This window comes from Mus caroli, unplaced genomic scaffold (genome assembly GCF_978045245.1).
Source record: "Mus caroli unplaced genomic scaffold, Mus_caroli_1 scaffold_1, whole genome shotgun sequence".
Lineage (NCBI taxonomy): Eukaryota > Metazoa > Chordata > Mammalia > Rodentia > Muridae > Mus > Mus caroli.
The window spans coordinates 14,553,453-14,581,430 of record NW_028227256.1 but is presented as its reverse complement, the minus strand read 5'-3'; the positions used below and the strand labels follow the sequence as shown (position 1 = coordinate 14,581,430).

General features: G+C 35.8%; 1 protein-coding gene across 2 annotated transcripts; it reads right to left on the bottom strand.

Annotated features, from left to right (window-relative positions):
- Pi15 (peptidase inhibitor 15) lies at nt 1-27,935 on the bottom strand. 2 transcript variants are annotated; one of them, XM_021172169.2, is made up of 6 exons: nt 27,824-27,935; nt 26,970-27,274; nt 8,941-9,059; nt 7,877-8,009; nt 7,648-7,763; nt 1-4,558 (listed from the first exon to the last, which is right to left on the bottom strand). In XM_021172169.2, the coding sequence occupies exons 2-6, from the start codon at nt 27,270-27,272 to the stop codon at nt 4,423-4,425; spliced, it is 807 nt and encodes a 268-aa protein (XP_021027828.1). In that variant the 5' UTR covers nt 27,273-27,274; nt 27,824-27,935; the 3' UTR covers nt 1-4,422. The 2 variants fall into 2 exon arrangements, with proteins under 2 accessions (XP_021027828.1, XP_029326474.1); XM_029470614.2 differs by lacking the exon at nt 27,824-27,935 and having other exon boundaries at nt 26,970-27,281.
- Between the last annotated feature and the right edge of the window lie 43 nt (nt 27,936-27,978).

Genomic DNA, 27,978 nt, shown 5'->3' with positions numbered 1-27,978 from the left:
TAACAATTCATTTAGCACCATATATTTAGCAGCAGAATAGGCAACTATTGCTCATTCATATCTAATAGTAACAACTGTAGTTTCAAAAAAAACCTCAAAAATTGTAACAATATGGTGATTGTCTTTTTTTCAGCACCACTAACCATTGACTTGTTTAACTTTCTATTTTAATCAGCATTTTACAATTCCAAGTTGAGCCATGCCACAACTTTTAAAAGGCCTGGCCATAGGTTTGAATATCTTCACACACACACACACACACACACACACACACACACACACACACACACAAATATAAAACCCCTGTAAAAACAAAAAACAATATTAACTACTACTAAAAATGTAACTTTATCCCCTAAATACTTGAGTAGGTAAATCTTTCTATCTATAAGATTCACGTCCCATGCATGATATTGTGAAATCTAAAGACCAAGGGGAAAGACAGTACAGGTTTTAGTACTGCCTTCCTTTAGGAAAACATTCAGCTCATCCATTTATTTTTGCATTATTTACCAAGCAAGGAGTGAACCTTTAAGTGAAACACTTAAAGAAGTATAAATATGCACTGGATTCATAGTGTAAACTTTATGGGTTTGTTTAAGTCAAAAATATGAGAAATACATTATTTTGATTAAAATATTCAGAGTATACTGTATCAAGACCGTATAAAAATTAGAAATAAAAATTTCATGAACATCTCAAGTGCAGATAACAGCAGAGCTAGATAAAAGTTCTAGAGAAGCTTTGATGGGTCACAGATATGATGATGTTAAAAGCAAAAATAATAGTGCTAATCATCTTGGCTTCTGTGTTATTAAATCAAGCTTGTCTGTCATTACAAGAATGCTAAGACCACACCTGCACAGTTTACACACATTTCTAGTAAGTAGTGCAGCAATTTCATATTTATTTTTTCCCTTATGTGAAGATTAAAAAATGATATTGTAGCAACATATTACTTTTCCCCTAAATAAATAATATTGGGAGAAATCAATACTGTTAGTCATATTTTTTTTTGATGAAACCTTTCAAAATAATATCTTTAATGCTGACTACTTAAAGTTGCCTGTGTGACACAGTTTATAGCCAGGCCTGTTCCATCTCTGAGAATTACAGTGCAAATCCAAAAACCTAGCACCCCCATGCAAATGTAAGACACTATATTGATACAAGCAAAGTATCATTTGCAATGGCCCAGGAAAGAGAATATTTCACATGGCATTTTACATACCAATGTTAAAAAGTACAGACAGAATAACAAATATATCCGTTGTGGCTTTGGCTTACTTGTAAAGTTATAAATAAGCTACTGGTTCTACCTGTAGTTTTGAAAGAGTTGTTTTGCATTCCTGAAGACCCCAAGTTCAATTTGTTATATTCAAACTTTTATGTTTTAGAGAATTTTTTGTCTTTAAACATTTTTGAAAAGGCAAGCTCACTTTAGCTTTTACAATTTTAGACTTTTAAAGTAATTCTGAAAAATCTACGGAATTAAACATTTATTATAGTACATCTAGTATGTAACACGCTGTGATATATGCAATTAATTACAAGAGTTCATGCCAAGAAGAAGCTCTATGATTGAGTGTTTTAATATTCATAAATTTCTGTTAATATGGTAGATTGACTTTTCTGGGCAAGTCTGGGACCTACATAATAAATATTATTATTATTTATTTGAACTGAGAAACCTTCCTACACATATAAACTGGAAAGTAACCTGGAAATGAGAATTGTAAACTACTGTTTATATGGCTTTACTTCAGTAACCTTAAGGAAAAAAACATTCTTAGGTAAGTCAAGCAGATGTCATCAAAACAGAATTCCTATCTTTAGCTTCGTGGTACAAATCTATAAAGCCAGTATTTAAGAGTTAGAGGCAAGAGAATCAAGAATCAGGTTATCCTTGACTATACAGTGAATTTAGGGTTAACCTGGATTATGTGAGACTGTCTCAAGGGAAATAAAAGAAGGAAAAGGAAATTTGATCAACTCTAAATTATGTAATATTTCTTTTCTCTATTGTATTTCTAAAATACTTAAATACTTATTTAAATAAGGTCCATATATGTTTCCACAAAGGCAGGGTCACTTAATAACAAAACATTTAGTCCCAATATTCAGTGTTTAAAAGTTATTAGACCATTTGTTTGTCTTTAAGAAGGCCCACTATCCAGATTGTGGCTACATCTCCCACTGAATTGAATGAAATTAACTGTCATCCTTCAATGTATCCACCTAAGGAACTGCAGCTGTGTATGGAGTTTAAATATGTAGCTTTCTTCTCCTGTTTGCCCTCTGAAAGGACCAGGTTTACTTACTTTCTAAGTCTATGCTCATGCTCACACATGAATGCACTCACATATACACACGTATCTTAACTATTATTTGTTTTGTGTCTTGACCCAGATGTTATATTGTCCTCTCATAAAAATTTTTTTTTAATTAAGACATATATTTCCAAATGGTTGATTTAAATGTTTTAAAAGCCAAGGACAAGCCCAGGCTCACTCACTCTGCCTCCTGCCTGTACATAAGCTGTCAAATATGGCTCCAGTGCCTTGCTTCCTGCCTGAACAGCTCCAACTCCTCGCCATGATGATCATGGACTAGCCTTCTGAAAGTGTAGGGAAGTCTCCAATTTTAAGTGTTTTTTTTTTTTAAGTGACATTGGTCATGATATCACTTCACAGAAATATAATTCAGATACCTTACATTTCTCATTTGTATATTGAAGCTGGAGCTTCTTGGGAACAGACACTTTAATGTGAGACAGTAGAGTTTCTTGATCATCCTATCTGTATGTGGTTACTATGTGTGTTCCCTCAAAACACATAAAAATGACTTGCTAAAAATAATTTTACAACCCAATCACAAAAGAATACACATGGTATGCACTCACTGATAAGTGGATATTAGCCCAGAAGCTCAGAATACCCAAGATTCAATTCACAGAACACATGAAGCTCAAGAAGAAGGGAGACCAAAGTGTGGATACTTTGGTCCTTCTTATAAGGGGAAACAAAATACCTATGGAAGGAATTACAGAGACAAAGTTTGGAGCAGAGACTGAAGAAACGGCCATGCAGAGACTTCCCCACCTGGGTATCCATCCCATATACAGTTACCAAACCCAGACACTATTGTGAAGGCCAACAAGTATTTGCTGACAGAAGCCTGATATAGCTATTTCCTGAGAGGCTCTGCCAGTGCCTGACAAATAGAGAGGTGTATGCTCTCAACCAACCATTGGACTGAGCACAGGGTCCCCAATGGAGAAGCTAGAGAAAGGACCCAAGGAGCTGAGGGGTTTTCAGCCTCATAGGAGGAAAAACAATATGAACCAACTAATACTTCCAGAGCTCACAGGGACTAAACCACCAAGCAAAGAGTGCATATGGAGGGATCCACGGCTCCAGCCACATATGTAGCAGAGGATGGCCTTGTCAGATATCAATGGGAGGAGAGACCCTTGATCCAGTGAAGGCTCAATGCCCCAGTGTAGGGGAGTGCCAGAACAGGGAGCCAGGAGTGGGTAGGTTAGTGAGCAGGGGGAGGGAAGATGTTATATGGGGTTTTCAGAGGGGAAACAAGAAAAGGGGATAACATTTGAAATGTGAAAAAAGAAAATATCTAATAAAAATAATTTTAGAGCAAAATTATTATTTTAGGGACATCTGATAGCTTCTCAAAGGCAAAAATTAAATGTAATTATCAGATCATAAGCAGCAAAGTAAATTAGTCACAGTAAACACTAAACATGTTTACTAATTCAAAACCAAAATGAAACCAAGCAAAAGGTGTGTTATGGAAACTCACATAAATTGAGCATTCACTTTGTAGACCCAAATAAAATAAAGTATCTCCAGAATGAATTCAACAATTGCTAAATTAAGTTATTTCCAAATATCACTGAGTTGCAAATTATACATTCATTGGAATTATAGATGTTGTCCTGAAAATGTCTCATGACCTCAAGTATATTTTTAATTTTCCCCTGTTAACTACCATATCATATTATTACCTATGTATCATATCACACATCATATATGTGACCATATCTTTATATATGTATACATATGAGTACACATATATTATAGCTTGGACATACATTCCACTCTTTAGGGTCATAATAACATAATTTCTCTGAATTGCAGGTCTTAGAATTGGATGCAACAACTGTGTGTACATATATTACATATGTGTATACTACATGTACAGTAATTTAAATTTAAGTTCAAAAGTAGAAAATGATGTTTTGTTTGTATCTAAAACTTAACACTCTAGATAAACACTAGTAAATTGTCCATTAAAATGAAAACAGGATTACAATAAAGTAGATATAAACTGTTCAAACTTCAGTGTATATATATATATGCTTATTAGTCCAGAAACCATTGTATCCCCTTGAAAGGAAAAAGCTTATTTAAACCAGTACAGGTAGTTTGTGGTTACCCCTGGAAAGCAGAGATTGTCAGTACAGGCTCCACCATAACTTGGAGGACACGATGAACATGGCACTCCAACTTTGTATGGTGCTTCTCCTATCCAGTTACCCCTAGGATGGAAAAAGAAAAGATGGATTAGTGCTACTCACTTACCTCAAGGACAGATCCTTTTGCATGTATACACCATTGACACGGATGATATTTATAAAGAACATACTTTTATAAGCCACTGAAAATAGATTTTTTTCCCAAAGCTGCCTATTGCTATTAAAATCGCCACTCCCCCTCTGACTAAGTTAACAGAATCTTAACTGACAGGTAAGTAATGAAGTCCTATGTACAATGTCTGGTAGTATTTCAAGTTGTGGATATTAGGTTTATTCTATAACATTTGTTTTCTGCTCTAGTAGTGTTCTAGAGCACAAGGTCAGGCCACAGTTATACACACATAATGCTTCTCATTTTGTGCTGACTGCTTCTCAGTGCTACTATCAAATAGCTAGGATTTTAACTAACTCACACAGAATCTGCACAAACCTAGATCCGCTCAATTTCTGCCATAGATGGAAGAGGTGCCCTTGAGGCTACATTCCTCCCTGAGAAGCTAATTGGTTGGTTGCTGAAGGAGAAAAACATTTTCTTCAGTGCTGTAGAAAAAATATTTGGTTTCAAAAGCTCATAATATTTATTTCTAAAGGCATGAAAATTTTAGTAGTCTAATATTTATAAAATAAGAATCAAGGGAAACTACTCCTATAGTGAGAGAACATTGGCTCAGAGGAGCTGAAGTGATTCACAAAGCTTTTTCCATATAGAAAGTCAAATCAATTTGGTTTTAGTTTTGCTTTTTCATGACCATGAACAATGATACCATGATTTTAATAATGAAACAAGTTCACTATTTACAATAGCTGAGCAAGTCTATGTTCCTTTGCAGTTTTGCTCTTTACATTATAATAAAAGATGACAATAAATTTATTTTCAGTATTAGACTATTAATACAGATAGCAAAGTAAAGGAAATTAAATGAAAAAAGAAGGTCAGCTAGGAGTGCTAAAGTCAGGGTTGAGCATAGGATCACAAAAGACCCTAATATGAATTCAACCTCAATAAGACACAAAGCAGGCTATGAAGCACACATACAGGATATAAAATTATCTAGCAAACTAGTCAGCTAAAACTCAGACAATTTCAACATAAGAAAGTGTACATATTAAACATTTATTAATTAACTATTCATATTACAAACTGAAATGGAGTTTTAGGACTTCCTACTTCCACTTAATGAATTCTCCTGTTTGCCTAGAGGATAAGATTCCTAGAGGGTCATTTTGGTGGCATCACATGATAATCTAGAAGCACTCCAAGCCTGTCTCCTATCATGTGACCCATGTGTTCTCATCTTCTCTTGACTCCTCCTACCCTGTAATAAAAATATTATCTATTATTGAATTTGAATTATGATTATTATTTGAACACATATTTATTCAAAGCTATCTGAGAATAATGTGCAGAATCAGCCTATGTTATATAATTTCATATTTTCTACTTATTTTTAATTTTAAAAAACTATCAGAAACATAATTTGGGAAATAAAACACAGAACTAGAGTTTATTACAAGTGGATGGGGGAGGGGACATGGGGACCGGCAGGGAAGACAGAGGGGACTGTGATTGGGATGTAAAGTGAATAAGTAAATGAATGAATAACTAAGTAAATAAATAAATAAGTTTTAAAAGTTTATTATATGTAATATTATCTTATGCTACCAACTTTTATAAAAAAATCATACTCATTGAATAAATAACATATAGAATATAGCAGTAAATCAGTCATTTAATATATTATCCATTCCTTCACTTTTGTTCTAATTAATTTATTTATAAGTTCTTTCTCTTTTCTCTCTTTATTTTCTCACTTTCTCTTTTTCCCACTAAAATCACTAGCCTACAGAAAACTTCATGCTAAAGTTGGAAGAATAATATTTACCTCCCAGTCTATATTTTAAAAGTCTTAGTCATCTGTGATCCAAAGCATATATTTCTATTACTACATTAATGTTAATGTAATGACTTATTTGGGAAGCATATAAATTGATCAATATTATTAAGAAATTCTATTATTTTCCAAAAAAAAACAAATACCCAAATGAATTTTTAAAATCTATCTTTGATCATCTCATTACAACTCAGCCAAGTTATGATAGAGGAAGAGTAAAGTGCTTAAGAAGATAATACAAAGCATGAAAGTAAAAATATCAAGCAAATGCAGGGCTTAGATTAATTTTGAAAAATTATATATTTTCAGACTATTATCATTACAATAGTTCTGAATTTTACAACTTTTCAGAAGGATTAGCCCAGTCATATCAATGGGTCATGATCACATTGGCACTTATGACATATTGTCCACTCCCTCCTTGTGCTGGACACGCTGGAGAAAATTTTTGTTTCAGTCTCACTTTAGAAGACACCAGGAGTGGCATAAATTTTTTTGCAAATTTGGTACTTATTCTAAATGGGAAGATATTGGAACACTTTATCTTCCTCAGTTAATATTACCAAAAAGGCATTTTATCACATATTAGCAAATGTTTATTGTTATTTATAAAGAATATTCAAACATAACTAGGTTTTGTAATCTTTGATCAATTCATAGTATATTTGTAAAGGTTATAAGATGATGAAACTGAATATATTTTTATTGAAAAAAAGTGTGTGCATGTGGGGAGATTCTTTCCCAATAGGATGTTTTCCTAATAAAACAGGTAGGACAGCATTCAAATACTGATAATTCAGAATAATAGGGTGCTGAGTCTTTCTATAGAGGATGTCTTCTAATTCCATTGATACACTTTTTAGTGCTTCAGGATACTTTTGATGCCTTTGATACAGGTGCAAATGCTTATGAAACACAGAGCTTACGCATACCATGACCAAGCAGTGATAGTAAGGAGAACTTAGCTAGTTCAGGTGTCACAACATGTGTTCCTTACTATTTTAGCCCAGAGACCTTCTACCCTGACTTTTTTTTTCCAGGACCATGGATGTAGTGATGAGGCTGGAGATGAAGAGCAGGTGAGGATGAAGAAGTTGAGTAGAGTGCTTTGACTTCTACAACTATCAAAAATGCCCATCTGACTGTTTTTCTCTCACTTCAGTTAATGACTCAGGAAATGGAACTCAGCTTGGTACTTACTTTGGAGCATAGTTGCAGACCAAATACACTGCTCGTCGCCACACAGATCCCCAGACATTCATGTTTTGGCAAGTGTGAATTGCACATCCTATTCGATTAGAAGTGGCCCAAACCATCTGTAAAAATAAACCAGTATCTTCTAATATTGCTTAAAAATGCCAACAGTCATCCAAATAAGAAAAGCATTTTTAAATATGCGAAACAAAATGAACAGAGCAGTTGAAATGACCTGTGTATAATGAGTGCACATGGGCCCAAAGCATCGCATAGGACACCGAGGGTTGCAGTCCTGAGGGTAAGGAAAGGCGTAATCTTTTACTTCATCATACCATGGCTTGACCAACTGGAGGATAGAGCGATATCTAGATGTCAAGAGAAAGAGCAAAGGAGAACTCAGTACTCAGAGTAGACTCGATTTACACCATAAATAAGTTTTGGAAGATTGTTCATTACAACTTAAGCTCATGTCCATGCCTGACAATTACAATCACACTCTATAAAGATCTTGATTTCCCTGGAAGAGAAAAGCACAAAAAAAAAAAAGAAAAAAAAAGAAAAAAAAAGTCCAAGGAGCCTTCATTGTCCAAGTCCATGTCAGGCTACCCCAAAATAGAAAAATACAAATAATTTGGGAAAAATAAAATCCTACTTAATTTACACATAAAATTTACTCAATGAAATTTATAATTGATCTAATTTGGCAAAAAGAAGTAGTTAAAATAATTTAACTCTAATTAAAGTACCAATAAAAGTGAGGTTAAATAATATTGGCCATGATTTTTTCAGTAGAAAAAAAAATCCTGTCAATGAGAACAGCTATCTCATAGTTACATGTACATACATGCTTGTGTTCATACATATATGAATGCAGATTTTTCTATCTTACCAATTTGCCTGTTTACTAATTTCACTGTTTATATATACATGTACAGAATAAGGAAAATTCTGTACACAAACACACACAGATGGCTTCTACAAGATCATAGACTTTGGGTGTGTGGGTTTGGAAAGCAGGACACAGCATGCACAATCAATCCTAGGATTCAGTATGGCTAATGGCAAATACAAGTAAAGGTAGCATGTTTCAAAAGTAAGTAAGAAAGAATAAGATGGTCTTATTAGGTCTTATGAAATAGTTGTATGAGTGTTTTGAAAAAAATATTAAGTTTATTCATAAGTCAAACATTTTTTTGTCTTGTAGAAATCAGTAGAAGGTTTCTGATTCGACTTAAAATTGTTACCATTCTCTGTAGGGAGTATAATCACTGAGGCATATGGATAACTGATTCCTACCTTCCAGTTCGTACAGACAAATTCTGACCCAAAAATCTCAGCAAATAAGAAGGTCCATGATCCCAAATGCAAGTTGCTGCCCATGCCTCAGCTGATTTTGCAAGATTTTCATCCCAGACCTGTAGGAATAAAATAGTTCTTCAGTTTTGCTGAATTTGCTATGCTAAACAAAAACAAAAAAGGAAAGAAACAGTGCTCCTACTTCCAGTCTTTTCAATCCTGGGTCCTTAAATTATTTTATCTAAAACAAAGCAAATTCAGAACAATTCACTTAAAGTTAATGCAATAGGGATATCAGTTTTGGGGAAGGATAGGTTAAGAGAAAAAAATGACATCTAATTGTAACAGGGGGGCATTACAAAATGACCTGTGAAATCAGAATGTATTAAAATAAATTGATTTCACAAAATCCTTTTTACAGAAACAAGGAACTTTACCAACCATGTTTTCTCACATAATTAGAACAATTTTATTCAAATTAATTTGCCCAAATCAACAATGCCAATATACTGTAACTTTCAAAGGCCAGATTGTGCATTTCAAATTCATGAAATTGTCACATTTGATAGCATTAAAATCTTTCTCATCAATGAAAAAACATGGAATGTACTATTTTAGTTATGTGTACTAAACATAATTATAATAAAATCATTTCAGAGTGCTACATAAGGTGTCATACAAATACAACATATTAATTTTGAATCAAATTAAGAATAATATATTTTTCCTTGAGAAAGAAAGTTAATAGAGAATTGCACATATATATTATATTATTGTTAGTTGAAAAGGATAGAATAAAATGATTTCATAAATGCTAATGTTAGTCATCTCAAGACCTGCATAGAGAGTTCAAGCCAAGCATTATGGACCTGTCAATAATAAATTACCTCAGCAATGATAGTCAACTTTCTATTAAAGTATGAAGACACAAATACAGAATATGAATAATCCCTGTGCACAAAAGTTATCTCCCATAAATTGACATAGGACTTTAAAATAGAAATTTTAATCAACAACAATTTTATCCTATTACTTAAATGAGCATTTAAAAGATAGTTTATTTGGATGATAATTTGTCTTATCAAACATTTCTTACTTAATGAAAAATTGCTAAAATATGAGTTTCTGAAATATTGATTGTAGTTCATTAAAATGCAAAACTGTACAATCAAATAACAAAAGGATAGTATCTTCAATCAACTCAACTTTTGAAAGGTTGTTGAATAATCACAGTTGTGTAAAAATATATATATACATGCTATATATTATTATGTACTATATCTTCAGTTTTAAAAATACTTTATTATAATCAATGAAATACGCTAGTACAGCATGGTACAAAGCACTGGTCTGAAACAGAGTGATTTTATGTTCATCCTTAATTTTGCTACTGAGACCATCAATGATTGGGGCTTGTCCTTTATCTTATCATTTGCCTACCAGGTTACTAATCTATAAAACAAAAAGATAATCTGTAGCTTTCCTTTAGATTCACTGAATCATGAATTGGATATACTTGAGTAGCCCCCAAAATCAGGGCCACTGAAAACATGCACTCTATACAAAATAATTCAAAATATTTAACATGTGTTCTCTTCATCATGTAAGTGTGTGTGTGTGTGTTTGTGTGTGTGTATGTGTATATTACATATATGTTCCTTTGTATATAGGGGTTGGGCATGCACATGTGGAGTCCAGAGATTCACAACAGTTGTCTTTCTTAGTTATGCTCCATTTACTTATTTATTTATTTATTTATTTATTTATTTATTTATTTATTTATACAAGGTATCTCTCTACACCTGGCCTATTAGCAATAGTGGATGGCTAGCAAGCCCTAAGGATCCTCCTTTCCACTTTCAGAGCTCTGAGTTACAAGCATGTGTCAATATACCTGACATTTTTTATGGGAGTTCTGGGAGGTTTAACTAAGATTAAAGTCTTCATGCTTGTATGCATCTCTCTAGATTATTTCCATCCTCTGGTTGAGAAAGAGAGAGAAAAAAGAGAGAGAATATGGCGTATCTTAAATATATTTTTAAAAATCTTTAGGAATTGAGTAATTTTAATAATATATAATACTGTCTTTATGCTTATAATGTGCATACCAAATATTGGATATAGCAATAACATAAACCAAGCAGTTCACATATACTTGAAAGATATATTTTAAGCATATCCTTTGTTGACTATTATAAGGGATTTTAATATGAAGAAAATGTATTTAGCATTACTGTGGACCAAATACTTATATATTTACATGTAAAATTATAATCAGCAGTAGTATGAAGAAGGAAATTACAGGTCAAGTGAGTATAACTGTTTTCTTTTTCTCTCAAAGTGTGATCTTAAGGAACTGATATGACAGATTCTTCCTTCTCCTTATCCCTGAAAGAAGAGATTGGAAAGCAAATTTCCTCACACACAGAGGTGATTTCCCTCCATGTAGGAGATATGATTGACTGTCCCTCTAATACCTTCTGGAGGGTGGAACAAATGGTTTGTACTGTCTCCTTGTCTCCAAGCCTGTCCCACAACCATCTTCAAAAAGGCGAAGGGTGACTTTGCATCAGGAGTTCTAAAATTAGAGACTATAACACATTCTGATAATGTTGTCTACGTACTTGCTATCTCTCCATTGGCTACAATTCCTCCCAAGTGGATATATAATTGATGAATTTAATGTCTCCTAATAAATTTATGAATATTATGAGGTTTGTTGAACCTTAAAAAATTGTAACTTCATTTTAAAAAAATAATGAAATTTTAACAAAAATGTATTACCTTTAAGGCAATATATGATCTTTCTTCCAATATGGACGTTCTGTGTTGGAATGAATGGTGCCAGGTTAACCTCAGGAAGAACTTAATAACTTACAGAAGTTCTAAGAAAAGGGCTGTAAATTGCATAGGCATGTGGTTTAAGATTGTAGACTGGCAATATAGTATTTCTGATATATATTTTAGTATATAATGCCAGAATTATATTTTGACCTGCTATATTATATAATATATATGAAATTATACATATACATATATATTTCAATATTGTGCCCCACTGATGTATCAACAGAAGAAACAAATGCAAGCACAGATGTGCCCTTGTTTCCATTACATGAGTATCAATATGCCAGATAGCATAATCTTTTATTAGAATAACTTTTTTCAAATATTCTGACCATCTGATAAGATACTGTGACAGTTAAGCTACTTGTAAACCCTTCAATATTTCTTAATGATTGAAATAAAAATTAAAAGCATTGTGAATGAATATGTGAAACACTTATAGAAAACTACAAATAGAAATTATGCTATTAGTTAGATCATTTATAAACTTAATGTAGATTACAATGGAGTAAAGTTGTATATAATTGCAGGTCTGCCCTATGGTTACAAATGTTATTTTTTGTTTGTTTTTTGCTTTTTTTTTTAAATTTCTAGTCTAGTTAAGAGCTACTGAGTTAACCATAAATGGACTAATTAGCTTTGTTTTAAAATAGTTACCATGGATTTTCTGTTTATTAATAAATTTAGTGATAGCTTGAGCTAAGCAGAATATTCACTGTAAATCACACGAAACTGAAACATTTAGCCTAAGACACAAAACAGATTCAGACTGATGTCATCTTATCTGGCCGTTGTGACCCTGAGAGATAAGAGGAAAATGAGAAGAACGCAGGATCTTCATCAAGTTCAGAAATCTTTTGAGTCTAACTCAGAGACAAAACTGAAGCCAAAAAATGTTGCTTCATGGGAGAAATTTTTCAGATAATATTAATATGATACAAACAAGAATCTGTCATACCAAGGGTCCTGTTTTGAGATCTCCAGTGTGCTAACAGACATGATCATGGGAGATAATGGTACATATGACTGTCTACTTATGTCCCAGCCAGGACTTCTGGCTAGTAAGAAACAGTGGAATTTGGGAAGGTAACTCTAAACTTGAGATTATAATTACAGACTTATTTGAAAATATTTTCTTTAAAACATCAAAGAATAAAGTATGGAAGTGTGCAAAAGGACAAAATTTGAAGAATGAAAAAGTTCAGGTAAAGACTCTGTGCTTACAGCCTTTTGCTAATGTTTGCAGTAATTAGAAGATTGTGACTTCTCACAAGAGCACATGGCCTTATATTTCAATGTAAAATATGCAGATAAAGCATTACTTTCAATTGTAATTTTAAGTTAAAATAATAAAAGTCTGGTAAATTTAAAAAAGTGATGTGAAATTTGGTTTTGTTTCTTTAACATTTGTTTCTTTTATTTTTATAGTATTGTAAAATGTAAGAGGATATTAAATCTATATTTCTTGACTTATATGAGTGTCGTAAATATATAGGAAGGATAATTATCAAGCCAAGTGAAACACTTAAAAAATAATAAATGTATTACATTTAGAAATAGAGCTTAAACATTTAATTTTCAAGAGGTAGACATTAAATAAATATGCTTTTTCAAAATATGGTCTTTTAAAAAAGACCTCAATGTAAAAAAAAAAAAAAAAAAGCAATAAATTAAAGTGAAAATTAAGGGAGAAATAAGAATAGTTTAGAACATCATAGTCAACTGTAGAAAAGCTCTATGTAAGTTGTAATCATCTTAAATGACCAAGTGTAGAAACAAAACTACCACATTAACATTTTAGAGATGAATTTATGAGCTGGATATCGACATGTGTACCATCATAGCAATAATATGGAAGACAAGCATGGAATATTTTGTAGATCTTTATTTTCTTGGATATTTACATGGGCATTTCACACATACTCAGATTTTTTGACATTTCATACAGGAGATGTTTTATTAACTAGATGTTTTTAATAACTAGGGTGATCCTTTCTTTTACATTAGGGTAAGATGATTTTCAGAAGTCATAAATAAATTAAGGGATGACAAATAGCTGCCCTGGAGAGTAGCGAAAGCACCAACACACTTCATTGGGCATTATCAAAGATATTTCTGTCTTAAAATTGTCATGGTTATGAAATGGTCATTGAAGGATACTGAAATAAACAAGTAAGAAGCATTGCTAAACTATCCAGGAGATCAGCAATGAACCCTGGTTAGGCTGGGGAGGAGAATATGTGGGAACAGAGGAAAAGACAGGCCCGCAGAGGGGTGATTCAGGTTATTGACTAGATTAATTAAATAATATCCAAATGATGCTATTTTGTAAAAACAGAAGAAGGCAAGTAAAAGAAATGAACTGCAACAGCAACCCCAGTCCTAACAAAAGCAACACCACACATTGTATGTAAAAATATTTAGGGAGACAAAATTGTAAGTACATGAAGTCAATGGGAATTGGTGGACACTGACTTGTGTAGATTGCTTTATTTCTTGAGGCAGGATCTCACGATGGATCTCAGGATGGACTTTTCTGCCACCACCTCCTGTGCACTGATTTACAAGTGTGAGCCATCACAACGGGATTTACACTCAGAGGATGGGAACCTGACCAGTGCCAGCATGTATGATTCACAAAATCTACTGTTATCATTTCTATTATGTTAACACAGATGTGTTTATCTTTATATCCATTTCAAAATCTTTTTTTTCATTATTTTTTTAATTTTTAATATTTTTTATTACATATTTTCCTCAATTACATTTCCAATGCTATTTCAAAATCTTAAAGATAATAAATTTAAATTTTGTGGCAGTCTGTTGTCATCAACCATTTATTTAAAACACATAATTGACCTTCATTCAACTCCAGTTAAGAAAATGTGAATCAGCAGAATCTGTCTATAAAATCTGCCAATCATACTAAGGGTCATGGACAGTGATATGACACCATTATTCTTCATTAGTCAAGCAAGCATCTCACAACAAAAGGCACACTTTGGGAACCTAATCTAACAGAGGACATACAAGAAGCAGCATTTTTTTCTACACAGTTTCAAGTTCTCAAGATGACCCAATAAATCTGTTCTTGTGGACACTTGTGCCTTGGCAAGGAGTGAACATTGATTTTGAAATTCCTGAATAACATACTTGGTTTTCCAGGTTTTTAAAGAAACCAATTATCTTAGTGGAACCTTCTTTCACAGCCTGCGTTGGCAACTGTGGAATGGGGAACAAATTTATGCATCCATATATCATTTAAAGGACTCATAGTTAAAAAAGCTTGATATCTGGGAGTCCAAGATCAATGCCATAGTTATCTTAGCAGATATTCAATGATGTTTAACAGTATCATAAGACATGTTGCCTTATATTATTTTCCAAGCATCGAGAGTAAAATAATAATTTTATTGACAATTTTTAATTTTTTTATATTCTCTGATAGTCTCAGATGAAGAGCATGTAGAGAAATTTTCTCTGCAAATGAGCCCAGAAACAGGAGAGATGAACAGACAAAGGGAAACATACCGTACCGCACTGTAGTACTGCACTGGTGTTTGAAACATATTTTTGCTGCCAAATAGATAATTTGGATCAACATATTCAAAGACTCAGAGAATTAATGCTTTTCATCCTTTAAGTTCCATCCTCTAATGAAGAAATCTGTCCCCATCTCCTAAGGCTATGATGAGTAAACACTGATGTGGAGACTGAAGGATATTTCCACAGTTTTAAAAAGGCTAGAGTGCAGTAAATAACACCTGTAACTGTTGTATGGATTTTTAAAATGATAGTAAGTTTAGGGGTTTGGGGAGACACATGGAATGGGAATTAGTTTGAGAACCTTTCATGAATTTATCAACTATTAATCTCTACTATACTGACAATCTGATAAGAAACAAATAAAGCCTAAAGCCACTGAAAAATCAGGAATAGAAAAACAAGGCACTTCTCTTGGAAAATAACATTAGACAAACTGAGATACCATTAAAGAATTTTAGAAGTTTTAGAAAAGTTTTTTCCTTCCTTCAAACACTGTTTTACATATGCTTTTTATGTTAAAGTTTGAAAATAATTGTTAGTGGATTCTAGCACTGATCCCCTTCTTTGGGGGTAGGCAGTAGCCAACAGTTGCTATCTGACAGTGACATTTGGGTTGTCAAAGAATTTTCATGAATGGTCACTTTTCTTCACTGACTATATGTCACAATATACTAAAATGGATTTCTTGATTGTGAAGCTATTCTGAAATATGAATGCAAAACTGCATCTTATATTGCCTACTCCTTAGAACATAGCTATCTATCTGTTTGGCTACCTGCTGCCTTCTGAAAAAAAGACTTCCAAAGGACGTACATAAACAGTTGGTGAAATGTTCATGTTTAACTAAATTATGAAGTATGACTTTTTAGTGGAAAATACTGTGTCCTTAAGTAAAATCTTTGAAGCCGGGCGTGGTGGCGCACACCTTTAATCCCAGCACTCGGGAGGCAGAGGCAGGCCGATTTCTGAGTTCGAGGCCAGCCTGGTCTACAAAGTGAGTGCCAGGACAGCCAGGGCTACACAGAGAAACCGTGTCTCGAAAAACCAAAAAAAAAAAAAAAAAAAAAAAAAGTAAAATCTTTGATGGCATTGATTACTGTGGAATTTAAGAGACTTTATAAAAAGCTATTTCTAAAATCAACATACTAGGCATTCTACTATATGTTAAAATGCTTATTATCTGATTTGAAATGCTATGAATAATATAACATGGTAGTACTCACAACTCACATGCTCTCTACCAAACCTCAGTTCTGGATGCATTTGTGACATTTTTTTCTTTACTTTTAAAGACTTTAGTGTTATTTTCCTTGCCCCTCCTCCAATACCATCCTTCAAAACTTCTCAAAGACAATCAAATACCTCAAGTTCATAAACACCAAATTCCCATGGTCTGTTTATGAGAGTCTTCATATATATATAACATTCAAGAAAACAGATAGTCAGACTAGAGATTTCTATATTTTCAGAAGGCCTCTGATTATTGTCCAGAAAATTCCTTATATCAAGAGAGCCACAAAGCTTTGCCTAGGTCCTTGAAGCAGCTTGGGATTAAGGTAGCTGTCTTAGTTAAGGTTTTACTGCTGTGAACAGACACCATGACCAAGGCAAGTCTTATAAAAACAACATTTACTTGGGGATGGCTTACAGGTTCAGAGGTTCAGTCCATTATCATGGTGGGAGCATGGAAGTATCCAGGTAGGCATGGTGCAGGCAGAGCTGAGAGTTCTATGACTTCATCCAAAGGCTGCTAGTGGAAAACTGACTTCCAGGCAACTAGGGTCAGAGTCTTAAGCCCACACCCACAGTGACACACCTATTCTAACCAGGCCACACCTCAAGATGGTGACGCTCCCTGGTCCAAGAATATACAAACCATCACATTCCACTCCCTGGCCCTCATAGACTTATCAAAAAAAAAAACAAAAAACAAAAACAAACAAACAAAAAAAAAAAACAAAAAAAAAAACATGAGTCTATGGGGGCCATACTAAAACACAGCATAGTGCAAATGTATTTAGTCCAACTTTCAAGTTCTCATAGTCTATAGCAGTCTCAACAATGTTAAAAGTCCAAATTTCAAGGTCTTTTCTGAGATTCATTCAACTAATTAACTGTAATCCCCAAAGCAAGGCAGGAAACTAGCTGAGCAAATTCTAAACTCTTCATCTCCATGGCTGATGTCAAAGTGGTCTTCAGATCTCATTCCTTTTTCGTCTTTGTTGACTGCAACAAACTGCTTTCTCCTGGGCTAGTTCCACTCCCTGTTAGCAGCTTTCCTCAGCATGTATGCCATGGCTCTGGCATCTTTAACATCTTTGATTCTCCAAGGCAATTTCAATGTTACAGCTTCTTGTTTAAGTGTCTGAGATTCCACTTGATCTTTTGGGCTACTCCTAAGGGCTGGCATCACTTCTCCAGCTCTGCCCTCTGTAGCGCTCTAAGCTCAGGTTGATCTACTCCACTATGGCTGCTGTTCTTGGTGATCATCCCATGGTACTGACATCTCCAATACACTGGGGTGTTCCAATCCAACCAGGCTTCACCAATAGCCTCTCATAGACTCTCTTCATGGTGCCAAGCCTCAAATCCTTTGCATGACCCCTTCAGTCCTGGGCCATCAACTACAGCTAAGGATATACCTTCTCCAACGGCCTTCCATGATCTCTCACAGAGCCAAGCCTCAGCTGTTCTTCATGACACCTTCATGCCTTCAAAACCAGTACCACCTGAGTGACTCTTACACATTACCAAGTCCAGCTGCAGCATGAGGTACAACCTTGGCTATGTCTGGAACACAGCTTCTTTGTGCTCCCAGAAAACACTTCCCAGAAGATTTCACCTCAGTGATGCATGCTAGTCTCTTCATAATCACCGCTAATTTCTTAGCTCCAGCTAAACAGCATCAATTGTCCCAGTAGTTTCTTCTATTCTTAACTCTAGAGCCAGAGCCACATGGCTGAAGCTTCTGAGGAGTTCTGCTGCTGGCAGGAATTAGAACATGACCCACTTGTACTATTACATTGTCACTGACTTTCTATTTTCCAAATCCTTCACTGCCTAAGGTTGGCTACCTATCCTCGGTCTTGCTCTGTATATTGGCCTTGAATGCAGAGATTAGGATGCCTGTCTCCTGGGATTAAAAGTGTCTACCACCATGCATGGATCTAAATTTAGCTGGGTAGGATCTTGCCCCAAGGTCCCTCTCTCTTAATCTGTTAACTCCTAGAACCCAGGATTTTGCTCCATTTCACTTCCTGGTACACCTTTAATACTCGAACCATATATTTTATATTTTTTTTCTTTCTAAGCTTGCTATGCTTGTTCAAACTTCTCTTCATAAGACTTAACCAGAGAACAAAGTCTCTGCTGAGCTTTTTTGAAATTTCCTTTATCAGTACAATTAATCTGAGTATCTTCACCTTAGCCTCAGGCAGACTTTGCAGGCAAGGGCAAAAAGTAGCCACATTCTTCACCAAAATATCACAAAAACAGTCTTTATGCCACATTCTGAAATTCTTCTCCTTTGAAATCTCTTGGGCCAGGTCAACACAGTTCAAATTATTCCCAGCATCAAAGTCTTCCATATTCCTACTAGGATGACCCATTAAGCCCCATTTAAAGCATTCCACTGAGTTCCAAATCCAAAGTTCCAAAATCCACATTCTTTCAAATAAAAGCATGGTCAGGCCTACCCCACTCCCAGTACCAACTTCTGTCTTAGTCAGGGTTTTACTGCTGTGAACAAACACCATGACCAAGGCAAGTCTTATAAAAACAACATTTACTTGGGGATGGCTTACAGGTTCAGAGGTTCAGTCCATTATCATCAAGGTGGGAGCATGGCAGTATCCAGGCAGGCATGGTGCAGAGCTGAGAGTTCTACGTCTTCATCCACAGGCTGCTAGTGGAAGACTAACTTCCAGGCAACTAGGGTCAGAGTCTTAAGCCAACACCCACAATGACACACCTATTCCAACCAGGCCACACCTCAAGATGGTGCCACTCCCTGGTCCAAGAATATACAAACCATCACAGTAGCATACTCTTTTTAAAATTCTTTCTTTTTTAAACTTTATTTTTAATTTATTTTCTACACTCCATATTTCATTCCCCTCCCCCCATCCACCCTCTGAATGCTTTATATCCCACACCTCCTCCCCAACCTACCCAGTCTCCACATGGATGCCCCCACCCTAAATGCAATCTGCTCTCTAAACTCCCTGGGGCCTCCAGTCTCTTAAGTGCATCCTCTCTGAACACAGACTCAGCAGTCCTCTACTGTATATGTATTGGGGACCTCATATAAGCTTTTATATGCTGTCTGTTTGGTGGTCCAATGTTGGAGAGATCTTGGGGCATATGTTCCACTATGTTCATAGTGGCATTATTTGTGATAACCAGAAGCTGGAAACAACCTAGATGTCCCAAGACAGAAGAATGGATACAGGAAATGTGGTTCATTTACACAATGGAATACTACTCAGCTATTAAGAATGAAGGCATCCTGACTTTTGCTGGCAAATGGATGGAACTAGAAAATGTCATCCTGAGTGAGGTAACTCAGACCCAAAAGGACATGCATGGTATGTAATCACTAATTAGTGGATATTTTAAAAAAATGTACAGAATACCCAAGACACAGTCTACAGAACACAAAAAGCTCAGCCAGCTGAAGTGCCCAAGTGAGATGCCTCAGTCCCACTTGGTAGAGAGAAGAAAGCAATCACAAGTGGGGAGGAAGAGAGGAACCTGGGAGGGAAAGTGGACAGGATGGCTGGTAGTGGAGGGAGAAGGAAACCTGATCTGGTATTGGGTGAGGGAAAAGGACTGAAGCCCTAAGGGCCAGCATAAAGAATGTAAACAGGCAACCTCAGGAAATAGGAGGTTGGGGGACCCCCCTCCCTGCCCCCGCTTCCCAGAATGCACCAGAGACCTGGGAGTAGAGATACTTCCAGGACTCAGGGAGGAATGCCTGACAGTAGGGAGAGGGAACTTACAGAGCCCACCTCCAGCAGGAAGACAGGACATCAAATGAGGGATGAGGTTACCATTCCACAGTCACATTCTGACCCATAATTGTTCCTGTTTGAACGAATTACAAGGATGGAAATGGAGAGGAACCTGAGGAAAAGAAGATCCAGTGACAGCCCCAAAGTGGGATCCAGCTCAAGGGGAGGCCCCAAGGCCTGACTCTATTACTGAGGATATAGAGCACTCACAAAAAGGTATCTAACATGACTGCCCTCAGAAAGATCCAACAAGCAGCTGAAAGAGTCAGATGCAGATGTTTGTACCCAACCAATGGACAGAAGCAGCTGACCCCTATTGTTAAATTAGGGAAGGCTGAAAGAAGCTGAGGGGAAGGGCGGTCTTGTTGGAGGACCAGCAGTCTCAATTAATCTGGACCCCCCAAGGTGGCATATTCTTGCAAACATTCTTGAGTAGTTTTCTATAGACAGGATCTTCAACTCAGTCTCTATAGCAGTGCTCCTCCTGCTTTTGGGAGAAGGTTCTCTTTTGACTGACTAAGCATATCTGCAACCCAACTTTTTTGCAGTGAAAAAATGCACCTTCCAGCAGTCTATTTCCTTTTCAACCTCTATAGCCATGTTCACAGCCCCTTCTTGACTCCCTAAAATTTGCTCTGCCTTTTGTGTTCTTATACTTGGAGTGACTCAGTGGTCCCCCTCAAAGACAGAGACAAAGTTCTGAATGTTCCATACATTAAATCCTTCTCTGAAACTTCATATGAATCACTCTTCTGGACCTGATTTCCAAAATGTTTCACAGATTTCTTCCTTTTTTTTTTTTCTTCTTTTTTTTTTTTTTTTTTTTGAGGCAACCAGCTTACTCTGTTGTCTCACATATAGTTCAGATTTCCATCAGATTTCCATTATCTCTTACATAGACAGTCATGACAGCCACTACTGACTGGGCATCCTGTTTCCACTCTTGCTTCTTTATAGGCCCACCACATCCTGTGGTCAGAACGAAGTTTCTAAAATTCAAATATGATTGCATAATTTCCCAGCTAAAACTTTTAATACTTCTCATAATACAAAGTTCAATGGAGTCTCTTCCAATCAATTTCAACCTTGTAATATTCTGCTCTTTAAACATTAATTCTAACCATAGTTTCCATGTCTCCAACATGCCACCCTATATCTTATGGAACTCTTCTATACTGACCATAACATCCCCCTGTCCTTATATCTAGTCTGTATAGCATATATAGGCTAATATCTAGTATGGTATTTTTTGGAAACTTGCACCATTCTGTACTTCAGGCTATGTCTGGGATAGACCTCCTCCTGTGGTCTGAGAATGTTCTATAGTCACACTGCTTTAGCATATAGCACAGTGCCTTGTCCACTTCCTTGATATACACACTACTTTCTGTTTATGTTCCTCATTGCCCTCCACTGTAGCAAAAAGACCAGCTAATGAATTTCTACTGTGCAGTGAGAGACTGAATATTAAAAGACTTGTCTATCACTTCATCATAATCACATACTCTAGACAAAAACCCACTTGTTTCTTAACTATTAATTGTAAGACAAGATGTGACAATAGGTTCTATAAACCTTCAACAGAAACACAAAATTACTTTACTTTCCAGGATGGGGCCAAATATAATTTGCCAGTAAGATTGTAGTACCCACTAGGTGACCTATATGTGACTCATAGGTATTCTTTCTGTTCCCAAATGATATTATTCTAAATTATATAGCTTTGACATTTTAACATGAGTTGCTGGCAATGGTGGTGCACTCCTTTAGTCCCAGTACTCAGGAGGTAGAAGTAGGTAGATCTTTGAGTTTGAGGCTAGCCTGGTCTACAGAGTCAGTTCCAGGGCAGCTAGGGTTCCACAGAGAAATGCTGTTTCAAAAAGCCAGTATATGTTTGTATGTATAAGTGTGTGTGTGTTTGTGTGTACTTCTTATAACCTTTAACCTTATAATCTTTGCAAAGAAAGCACCAACAAAATCTGCCTGGTTTCCACTAGAAGCCAAAATACTCAAGTACCCAAGTGGAAGAGCAGCACTGCCAAGTGCCTTCCTGTCAATCAGCTTGCTCAGTCCACTGATTACTGGCAACAGTTCTTACAGGCCTTCTAGAAGTCATAAAAGCACATACTAAAGAGTTAGATTAGACACATCAAATTTAACTTTGCTTTAAAAATCTAGTTCTGTTCCCCAGCAGTCAGAATAGGGGTGACCTCCTCATATGTGCTGAAGTCATCAGTCTAAGATCCCTTTCTGCCCTTGATCTCAAATGTCACAATCTTCCAGATTCCTTTTGTATCAGGTATTTTCTGCACCTTCTGGGAAGCCTGGCTGGAGAACAGTGTATGGGGGGTGGGGGTGGGTGTAGTGAATAGCTCATTGTACAGGGCATCCATTGCTTTTTATTCTATCACAGCCATTATGCACCTCTTGCAGAGTATCAGGGTCACATGCTCCTCCTCCACAGAGGTCTTCATCATGTTCCAGGACAATTGCCATTTCCATCTCCAACTGTTGCCTGTTTTGTATTTATTTCATCAATCACATACAGCAGAACATTACACTGAGTTATATTACTGGTTTTTCACCCTATTTATTCTGTTTTTACTGCACTGTTTATACTGTAAAGACAACAATTTCTGTCTTTGAAACCCTTACTCCCATGAAGAGGCTTCATTCTTTTAAAATTAATTTATACAATTGCTCTGAAACAGAGAACATCCTGCAAACTGAACTTGGTTAAAGTTTTGCAAATTCATTCTTTGGGGATAATTTGTATTCTAAGACACTAATGTGGTTTGAGGTTTAGAGTCATGGTTTAAACTGCCCTGAGGAAGAATGAAATGCAGCTGGTGTCCAAAGCACCCTGGAAATCAATCAAGAATCTAATTGGAGAACAGGAGCCAGCAGTACTTAGACCTCATCTGTACATCTTATACTCTATCTTTCCTGTTTCTTATGTGAAGAGACTCTATTTTAGGGAACTAAGTATTGCATGCAATGTGTATTTTATTAAAGTCACATATACTATATAAAATACTATATAACCATTTTATGAGCATAAAAAACATAGGGCTCAAACTTCTCTTGTTTTCTTTGATTGAACACTATCTAGAATAAGTACTTGAAGAGTATACGGTTCTAAAGAATATCTTAAATATTTGTTATTTCAAGTGAGTGGGATGAAATATAATGCTATCAAAATCAGTGCTGTATAAAAACACAAGTCACTGGTGTTTTGTCTAAATGCAAAAAGGAATGGGTGATCACTGTCTATACACAAAGACTTTCAAACAACACAGAAACAAAGATGAATAATAATTACCTTAGCAGCCAGTAGCCCTAGAGTTATAGAGTTAGCAATAAGTGCACAGATGACTATCTGTCAAGTTTGGTAATGGTGAGAACAATAAAATAGACGTGGAGGGAGTTAGAAGGAATAGCAGTTCAAATGATGGGTGAGGTGCACATGGCTGTGATTATGAAAATCATGAAAGGAACTGTTCTTCTAATACAAAAATCTTGAAGAATAGGACAAATGAACTAGAAGGAGAAGACCATGTATGGGGGTTCAGTGGGGAGGGGGGTGCTGTACAAAAGGCTCAGACCATTGGAGAATATTGGAACTACAGGCAGTCTAGAACAATTAGAGAAAGTCCTGGGTCTAAGTTCATGCTTTATGAAGTTCCCCAGAGTAACAGGACACTGGAGAGTATAATTTGAACATACAGCTGGTGACTCAGAGCCCAAATATTTGTTACATAGTGTAATGAGCATGCCCAGACTATCTGGGGTGCACTGTACAGGTTAGGAACTGATCTAGCTTTCCAGTTGATGCCAATTCAAATAAGTGTTGTGTCAGTTACAGTAAAGGTAACAGTGTCCCACTGAGATCCATAATTTTCACAGAACTTCAAATGTTGAGTCACTCGGTGTACCTGCTCTAACATTTAAGCTAGTTGTTAATGTATGCCTGCCACTGAATGCCATCACAAGGAGCCCACTCAAAGAAGTTCTAATGATGGATTGAACTATAGAATCAAAAAAGTGAGAATATTTCTCTCTTAACTTGTCAGTTTTTTCTTCCTCTGGTCCTTTGCCCTGTTCTTTTCTAGGGATTTCCCTCATTTTTGAGTAGGAATTCTCCTCCCCTTATTCCCTAGACCAAACTCGCCAACAACCCCAGTGCGTGCTCAGTGTTCACCTTAAGCATTTTCTTCATGACCTCACCAATTTCTAGTCTGCTTTAGTTGATATATTTATTTGGTTTGCTCTTTGATTACCACCCAGAGGTTGCGGTCTGTTGTTTTGTTCATGAAAATATCCTAGTTGCTCAGAATAGTCCCTGGATACAGTAGATGCTAAGTAAGCAGTGAATATGTTTCAGATTTTCAAATGTCCCTACTTTGCTTTATAAAGTATATTGTTTTGACTCTGGATTTTCATTACTTTTTTTGAACTAAAGATTTGCAAATATATACTACATAATTAACACTCTTCTGGGTTGTTACAGAATGAATTACATGGAGGGATTTGATACCTAAACAGAAAACAACAATAAGATCATAAACAGAATGAGAATAATTTATGATATCTTCTGGAATTTTTATGGGGGGAACAACATATGCTGATATCCTCAAAATTTCCTTCAGAGGGCATGTGCTAGATATAAGAAATAAAGAGACCTCCATTGTTAATCTGGACAATACAATTTGGGGGACACAGTGTTTTAGTTTAATTGTTAATACCTCTAGGTATATGTGATTTCATTTGGAAAATTTTGATCATAATCTCAACTTCAGATGGAGAATGTGGCCTATCAAATGAGGTCATCAGTGGAAACAATTAGCAAGGCTCTGGCACATAGCAGCAATTAAATAAATGCAAATGGAGTGACTTAATCCTTGATAAGGGCTGAGGTAATGAGAAAACATACCAATGTTTTCTACTGATTTCTACTGTGCTGTACCCATTTACTCTTCCAATCCTGGTGGCCTTTTTGTCTCAATATCATTATCATAGTGAATTACATTATTCCATTCTTTACTGATTGCTTATTGTGTACATTGTTATTCCTAAATAAGGAAAGAGAAGGCAAAGTGTGGCTTAGAGCTACCAAGCAATTTGTCTGAGTCCATAGTGAGTGGCACAGTCATGATCTGAAGCAAGAGGAGCTTGCTACCAAAGCTGGCTCAGTGGTTTGGCCTTTGTGTGAGATTTTGTGTCAGTGTGGTTGTAGCCAGAAAGTCCTCCCTCACCTTGTAGTCTAGTTATCACACCTTTCTGTGCTCACACAGAACTCAGCACTTTCTTCTTTAGCAATCTATAGTAGATTTTAAGATATCTTTGCCCTCCATGTATAACTGTATCTCTCTTGAGTACAAGCAACTGTTTCTGTTTTTAGGTCTTGAATAAGTTCTCACTGGGTCCTTTTCAAGGAAAGTTCAAAGAAATTCATTAAAGCTAACATTCAGTGAACAACTATATATCTGTGAGTTCCGAACTTATTTCTCTGTCCCTTAACTCATATATTTCTTACAACAGTCTCTCATAACAGACACTAAATTTATCCTTTTCATAGAGAACATGAGAGTGGAGCACACTGGGTAAAGAGCTCATGCCACTTAAAAAGACAGACTAGAATTTGAGCACATTTAGGTTCCAGTACTCACAATTTTAATTATGGCATTATAACACCCATGACTGATGTTATGATCTCTTTAGATTAAGGTAATCAGTCTACTTCCCATGTGACATTAACACCTGCAATTAGTCAAGCACAAAAAAAGTAGATGATTCTAGAAGCCTATATATATTGGTGATCTTCATTGCCTCAAACAGACTCGGCATTGTGATCTCAAAGTGTAGAACTTTAAATCATAACTTTGTGTGACTTCAAAACCAAAAATAAAGTTCAGCAAGACTCATTTCTTTTAATACCAACTTAATATTTTTGCTTTCTGAGTTAAATGATTTAAACATAGTCTATTTTTAAGGGCAAGCAAAGAATGTGTTCATGGCAACTTGGAACAGTATGTGAGTAAGTGCTCTGGCTTCACTCTTATCTGAATGACACAGCCTTAAATCACAAGGAAGAAAGAGTCAGCTTGTCCTCTTAGGATACAAATAGATTAACATGGGTGAGAGCTTTGTCCAAGAAAGGGAAGAGTCACCTAGCCAGGAATAAATAATGCACATGAAACCTTTAATTTCAAAAAAATATTCTCAACAATGATTTTAGTTGATAAATATGACCTTTAGGTTCAGAAAACACAGAAAAACAAAAACAAACAAAACAGACAAAAACCTCATGAATTATGCTCTGAAAAATGACTTTCCAAATGTGGGCAGTCAGTATACCCAATTGTTTTCCTCCTTATAGAAAATGTGTCTCATGTGGTTATGGAACTCACAGAAGAAAATCTATATAGATCCACCTGTCCTGTCTGTCTCACATACATTAATCCATAAAAGAACACAATTTAACATTAGAAGATACATTAAAAAACATTCATAGATTGTTCAAACATGTACACTGTATCCCTTGGCAAACATGCACTGTGGTCCATTTAGATCTTTTTAACACACAAAGGAAAGCTTTCTCAAGAAAGGACGAACTCCTCTTACCATATATTCCATGTTTGCTGCTGGTGGGAACACTTTGCCCCGGACTTGATTATGGTAATCGAGAATGGCGATCATGTCATTCTGAGAAATGTAACGCTTCCGCCTGGCTTTGGGGATATCCGCAAACTCTACTGGTACGCTGAGGGCGGCTTCAGTATCAGTGAAGTTATTGGCTGGCAGAGATGAGTCAGTGGGATTTAGTAAAACAGTATGTGCTTCACAGAGAAGGGACAAAAGAATCACAAGGCTGACTGCAGAGTTCATTATCATTTTGAGGGATGGAGAAGTCCTCCAGCTTTGCATTGCTTTGAAGCAAAAACAGTGTAGAGTTAGAGCATTTACAAAATCAATCAAACAACAAACAAGCAATCAGAAAAGAGCCATAGGGTGTGAATTTACAATGTCATCTCTTGGGAGAATTGTGTGGATGGACATTCTCCCAAAATCCTCAAAATTGTTGCCTGAAAGAGAATCTAATGTAATTTCATTTGGGTATGCTATGCATCATACCACTTAAGAGGAACTTTCTAGAGTTAAAGAAAGAAACCATGAACATTCCGTTTAAAATGAATGGGAATACTTTGCCCAAATGCCTGAACTGCAAGACACATTACTACAATGCCTGTTTCCAGCCAGGAATCTTTAGCAACCCAAGCTGACCCTGAGAATGAAGAAGACAAATATAGGTAGCCACAGCAAATGTGCTGATAATTTGTCCCAGACATTCTGCATACCGAGTGACAGAACACATAGGGTAGTGAAGAGAAACCCAGTCTCACTGCTAAGGGGGAAAATGATGTAAACTGCTTTAAGATAATTCATGCAATAAAATCTAGTTAATCCAAGTAGCTTACCTCTGCACAATGTCAAAATGAATACACTGCTCCTCCAACAACGTAAGTTTCTTTGTTATGCTGTAGCATCAACTCTTGTAAGAGGAGTATGTCTTATTACAAGCTCTCAGAGTGCAAGAGTCTGCAAGATTTGAATGCTGCTGGCTACAGAAACA

What these genes read in the sequence shown, in the direction of transcription:
- Pi15 (XM_021172169.2), bottom strand. Translation starts at nt 27,272, where the DNA reads ATGCAAAGCTGGAGGACTTCTCCATCCCTCAAAATGATAATGAACTCT. An exon ending in TTGTCTGTACGAACTGGAAG is followed by an intron (nt 8,010 to 8,940) that starts GTAGGAATCAGT and finishes CTTGACATCTAG; the next exon opens with ATATCGCTCTATCCTCCAGT. An exon ending in GTCTGCAACTATGCTCCAAA is followed by an intron (nt 4,559 to 7,647) that starts GTAAGTACCAAG and finishes TTTCCATCCTAG; the next exon opens with GGGTAACTGGATAGGAGAAG.